General features: G+C 34.1%; 1 protein-coding gene across 4 annotated transcripts in view; it reads right to left on the bottom strand.

The window, feature by feature from the left end:
- Positions 1-230: 230 nt before the first annotated feature.
- The window catches only part of EFR3A (EFR3 homolog A), a 109608-nt gene continuing 103838 nt past the window's right edge, over positions 231-6000 (bottom strand). For all 4 annotated transcript variants that reach the window (XM_081816557.1, XM_081816560.1, XM_081816558.1 and 1 more), the window contains one exon: positions 231-2740. In XM_081816557.1, the coding sequence (XP_081672683.1) occupies positions 2635-2740 (106 nt within the window). In that variant the 3' untranslated portion in view covers positions 231-2634. The remainder of the gene's footprint in view (positions 2741-6000) is intronic.

Below are 6000 nucleotides of genomic sequence, written 5' to 3'. Positions count from 1 at the left end.
AGAGAAATGTTAATTGCTGGTGAAGTGTGGTATTATTCTAAAAGATAATGAGTTCAGAAGCATTAAGGGGTGTTTGTGTTGTGTGCACGGGCATGTGTGTGTGTATTCAGGTGAATTCCAATGACAGTCGAACTCTTTATAAGCACAAAGTCAACACAAATATAAGGAATGTTTATATGTTAGCGATTCAGTGTAAAGGAAAAAAACAAAGCAAGTGTATGCAGCAAAAAGAGAATGATTAACAGTTTATTAAGAGTTTTAAATATCTACAAAAATATAGCCATGTGGTGAACTTCAACAAATCCTAAACTTTCTGTCTCCAAACTGGCTAGAATACGGAACACACACCCATTACCTGGCAGGATGTCCTGCAATCTCCTGGAAAGGACAAACCAAAGAAAAGACCCACTTTTTGGGAATCATTATTAACACAACCAGTTCAGTCATCTAGGACATATAGAAGTCTACTGTGATTTAAAAACAACAACAAGAAAAAAACCCTGCAAACCCCACATCAACAGTTTACAAACAGACCAAAAGAAAGGTGTGATCAACATTAATTCAAATGGTTTTCCTTTACATGCAATACATGCATTTCTTGTACCACAGAGAAACATGAAATTCTGTAAAGTTTGTTTGCATGAGTCCAACTGAATATAGATCTCCTTTACTTACACTATTCAATTATATATATTTTTCATACAAAAGCACACAGTGTTAATCTATAAAATGACATCCAAGTGGATGATGATTGTTTTTTTGCATGTCCCCCTGCTGAGATTTTGTTAAATGCACAAAAATTAATACACTTCTTTAAAAATACAGAAGAAGAAAAAAAGGGAAATAAAAAACAGAAAACTTGGCCTATTATATGATGACACATTTTACCCACTCAAGAGGCAAAGTTACAGTGACAGCTACAAGAAGGCCGTTCAACGCCTGCACTATCATTCTGAAACAAGGTCTTGCTTACCTACATTTAACACACTGCCCAGGAGGGCTGAGTATCATTTTATGGGTTTAAATGACTAGGCTATTTTGCAAGATGTTTCAAGATGCTGTACTTCATTTATTAAAAAAATCTGGGGTATGCTTGTTCTTTTGTTACTTCCTGACCTTTCTGTTTCTTGTACAGGTGCCTAATAATCATAATAATCATAAACTCAAACCTGCCATTCTCACTGTAGGTTTTCAAACAAAAACAAAAGATAAAAACTGAATTAGTGTTATTGCTAAGAATTTGTTTCTAGTGCAGTTTTGATTGTTGCTGTGGTCATAAAATTCAATGAAAATCTTTAAAAAAAAAACTGAATTAGTTTTTGAGCTACAATTTTTGATATGTATATTGTTCTTTGTAAAAAGAAACTGAATCTGAAAAGGCAATACAATTATAAAGAGGTTATTCTATAAAAATGTCCTACGAGAATTTTATAAGACTTGCAAAGAAAGTCATTCATTTTTGCTGTGTGATGGAATTCACTAAAATGTACATAATTTTAAGAAAACACTACAGGTCTCTGAGCACATGTGTAGAGTACACATGTAACCTTGGTAACTTAAATCAACAGAAGCTCACAATGACGATCCTTAGCACGCTTGATTGCTAAAGCCATAGGCACTCTTTTCAAATGTAATACACCAAATCCTCAACAAATGTATACAACTGAACAGTTCAAATCTTACAAATTAAAAGTCCATTTGGAGAATTTTCTGACTATGAAGATTTTAAACAATGCATAATATAAAAATGTAAGTAATGTGCTTTTGATAGAACTCAAAATGTACACACTCTTCACAGGTGAACTAGTAGCTGTTTTAAAAGTCTTTTTTTCCTACACTAAATATAGATCTGATTTCATTAATGGAGCCACAGCAAAATACTACTATAATTTCAAAGTATAGTCTGTAAACGAATACATCTTATGATGTAAAAAAATATTGCACAGTTTGGTATGCCAAGAGTAAGCTCTAAGCTTCTCTCAAGTAGAATGGTCAAACTCTTGGCAGAAAACACAGTATTACAAGAACTAGACACTTTTAAGTATGGCGATTTTAGGGTTGGTCATATTGTGGGACTATTACTCAACAGATGTCTTATTACCATAAACAAGTTGAGGAATGCCTATCACATGTTGTTAGAGATCACAACATCTAAAACGTGGGGACAACAAGCCACAGAACAGTTTTGCAGCCCCAAGATTAGCAATATATTTGTATGTATTTGCTTTTGCAGATAAACAAACACAAAAGCAATTCTATTTCTAAGCAGTTGTGCAGATGTTTAAGAAATACAGTAGACACTTCATACATCTTCAACCCTCTGGAGGCATATGTTTTAAAATTACATGTTTGTGAAAAGTTTAAAATATACTGCTTAACTGTGGAATGGGAGATCGATACATGTCCAACTTCAAAAGCCAACAGGAACTGCAAAAGAAATCCATCTTCTAAAGTATTCTAAATCATGGATGGCTCCACCATTTCTAATGTGGTGTGTGCCAAGCGTTTGGTTGAAGAGAAGTCTCACTGTTATTCTCAAGCATTATGTTAATACACATTAAGTAAACCCTGAAAAACTCAGCGTGGCCTTCATTTTTCGGCTTTAGATCCTACGCTGAGGTCTTCATGAGCCACTCAGTACACACACAGATCTGGAAACTTCATCTCGTAGACTGGGATGGACTGGTACTGGGCATGCCCAGAAGTAATGGTCAGTGTTCCTGATGGACTGGGAGGAGGGCTGTAAGAGAGAACAAGCACGGTCAACAGGTTCACTGGAAAGCTGTTCATTTCACAGAACACTCTCCTAACTGCATGCAAACAGCTGAGTGAGACACCCAGCGTCGCTGCTGGCTAGCTACAAGGCTATGTGGGGCAAAAGATCACAGTGCTATCAAGCTGTTCTTAAGTCTGAACCAGACATTTTCTTTTGAGTATGTGTGTGTGTAATTTTTTATAATAGGATTACACTATACCATTCTGGTAAGCTTGCTCTGCTTCACTAGCAGAAAAATCTTTCATACGTACACATATTGTCCTTTTTGCTGACAGCATGGTATTTCATTATGTGGATACACTGTAAGGGTATCTGATCTAATCCAGTGGATAAATGCAGGTTCATTTCCATTTTCCAGTATTATAAATAATATTCAGAGGTCTACTCTTATACACACATCATTTTATCCTGATTGTCTCTAGGTTTACAGTCTTACAAACACAATTTCTTAATCAAAGCATACTCAAATTTGACTTTGATATATATTGCCAGAATACTAGGAATTTATACATTCAACACTGGAGTATATTTGTTCTCTTTTTCTTCTTTTTTTTTTAAGTCTTTGCCAATCTGGCAGGCAAAAGGGGATTCATTCCTATTTTTATTTTTAATTTTTGGGTTACTACTAGTGCTACATATCACAAAGATATCTACAAAAGATTAAGTATCCATTTTGTTTCTTTTAAAACAAATTGTCTATTTGAGTCCACTGCCTATATTTGTACTCAGATGTTTTTCTCTTATCAATATGGGAAACTAATTTTTTTTGTATGATATTAATGCGTTTCCACAATTGTACTATTTGAGTCTCAACCCTGTGTTTTGGGTTTTGTTTTGCCAAATGCTTAAAAATCTTACCAAAAAATCACTTATGATATCTTCTGACTAAAACTATAGATTCATCTGCAGAGAACTGGTGTCTTTAAGATACTAATTTTCTATTCAAAGCAAGGTGTGAGTTTTCATTTATGATGTATTCCTATGCATATTTCAGAGATTTATAGTTATTTTATATAAGTCATATTTAGTTCTTTGAGTTTGTTAGTGTTTTATAGTTATGAATCTTTGGGAATACATTTTCATACATTCATATAGTAATGACTACATGACTACTACATTCATATAGTAATGACTTTAATGTATGCACAAATATTAACTTCATATTAACTGTCTAACTGTAAACTGTTCTTAAGCTATTCAGTTGTTTCTATTTTCCTAATATATTATTCTATTTCTGGCAACTAATAATTATTTTGCAATCACCATTCCAATAGTTGTAATATCCCCCCCTTTTTTTACTGAGGGATAATTTTCAGAGTGAAATGCACAGGTTTTAAGTATACTGTTTGACAAGAATTGACAAACATATACACTCGTGTGATCATACCCCAATAAAGATAATGAACATGTTCGTCATTCAAAAAAAGTTCCTTTGTGTCCCTAGTCAATTTCTCCCTACTCCCAGATCCCCACACCCAACAACCATGTTCTGACGCTATTGCTGACGATTAGTGTTGCTTGTTCCTGAATTTCATACAGTCTATACACACAGCCTGTAAGAATGGTCCATACAAGCTACACTCTTTTATGTCTGGTTTCTTTTGCTCAAGATGTTTTTTTAACAACAACAAAAAAAATGTGTTCCTTTTTATTGAATAGTATTTCACTATATTAAGAATATCACTATTTGTCTATTGTCTATCCACTCTCCTGTTGATGAACATTTGGTAATTATGAAAAAAGCTGCTATGACATTCATGTACGTATCTTTCTGTGAATGTAAGTTTTCATTTCTCTGGGTAAATAAATACTGAGAAATGGGATTACAGGATTAAAAGCAGGTATATGTTTAACTTTGTAAGAAACTGCTAAAATTTTACAAAGTGTTTGTACATTTTATATTCCCGTGAGCACTTGTAGAGCGTTCTTCTATAATGTCCAATATACTGTTAGGCTCATCCTATGAAATTCTTTCATGCACTGTATCACTCTGTTCTTGCATTATGAGCTGGTTCTTTTTTAGTTTCCTCTTCTCTCCTAAAACATGTGTATATTTCTCTTTAAATTCTTTAATGTACATGTGTGTGTATTTTTAGGTCCTTGTCTACTAATTCCAATAACTGGATCATCTGTGGGGCTGCTTACTCCCCTTACTGTATTTTCCTGCTTCTTTGGATTCCTTATCATTTTCTTTATTGCACTAAGATCAAAGGGAATGAAAGGACAATGGAGACTGAAGTGTAAGAGTTTGTTCTGTTTCTTTTCTTGAGAAAACAAACCCTTTCCTCTGTCTGGTGGTTAGAGTGTACGCCAATGAACAAGAGGAAATATATCAAACAAGAACAAAAAGCTCTGTATCATGTAAGCTATCCAGAACTCCTCCTTCCTAACTAGGTGACCTTGGATGAGTTACCTAACTTCTATGTGCCTCTGTTTCTATACTTGCCAAGTAAAATTAATCACTACCCTTTTTAAAGGTCTGTTATAAACATTAAATGAAATAATGTACTTAGTATAGTGCCTAGAAAAGCAGAAGTGTTCAATAAATAATAACTATTAGTAGTAAGTGCTCAATAAATGCTATTAGTAGGCTTTGGAGTACCGATAAAAGAGAAGTAGTCATAATCCTTATTCTAAAATATTCAATCCATATAGCCATGACGGTGTGACTAAATGTAACAAGGTGGGTCCTAGCAACATTCCTTTTAAGAACAGAGTTATGGATTTGAATTTTTATTTTTCCACTCAGTAGCTGGATGACCTACAACAAGTTATTTCTCTAAAGCCTCAGTGTTTTTACCGAGAAAGCAAAAAAAAATAGCATCTACCTATATTTTCAGGACTGTGGTGAGAATTAGCAAAAATAACAGATAGAAAACATGCAGAGTAAGATCCATTATAAAATAGACCATAACTATTATAATTAACAGCACCAAGTAAGTAAATGCCCACAGCCATCAATTTTCTCTGAATCTAAGGTATATCACATATTGTGTATTATAGTCTGAATTTCTGTTCTGAAATTTTTTAAATGAGTAATTCTTAGCTTAGTGGGGGTGGCAGGCTTGGTGGGGAAATGCCTAGAATAAGAGGTGTACTGATGAAAACATGCCTTGCACAGGACAGCCGAAAAAAGAATGAACTAAAAAAGCAAGTGGACGACAACGTGTACCTGTCTCTCCTATTTATAGAATCCTGTGCTTGAAGCAAAACAGACTTAGCTC

The sequence above is a fragment of the Leptonychotes weddellii genome, chromosome 4 (genome assembly GCF_054177405.1).
Source record: "Leptonychotes weddellii isolate Sample4059 chromosome 4, ASM5417740v2, whole genome shotgun sequence".
Lineage (NCBI taxonomy): Eukaryota > Metazoa > Chordata > Mammalia > Carnivora > Phocidae > Leptonychotes > Leptonychotes weddellii.
This window is presented reverse-complemented; position numbering and strand designations above follow the sequence as displayed.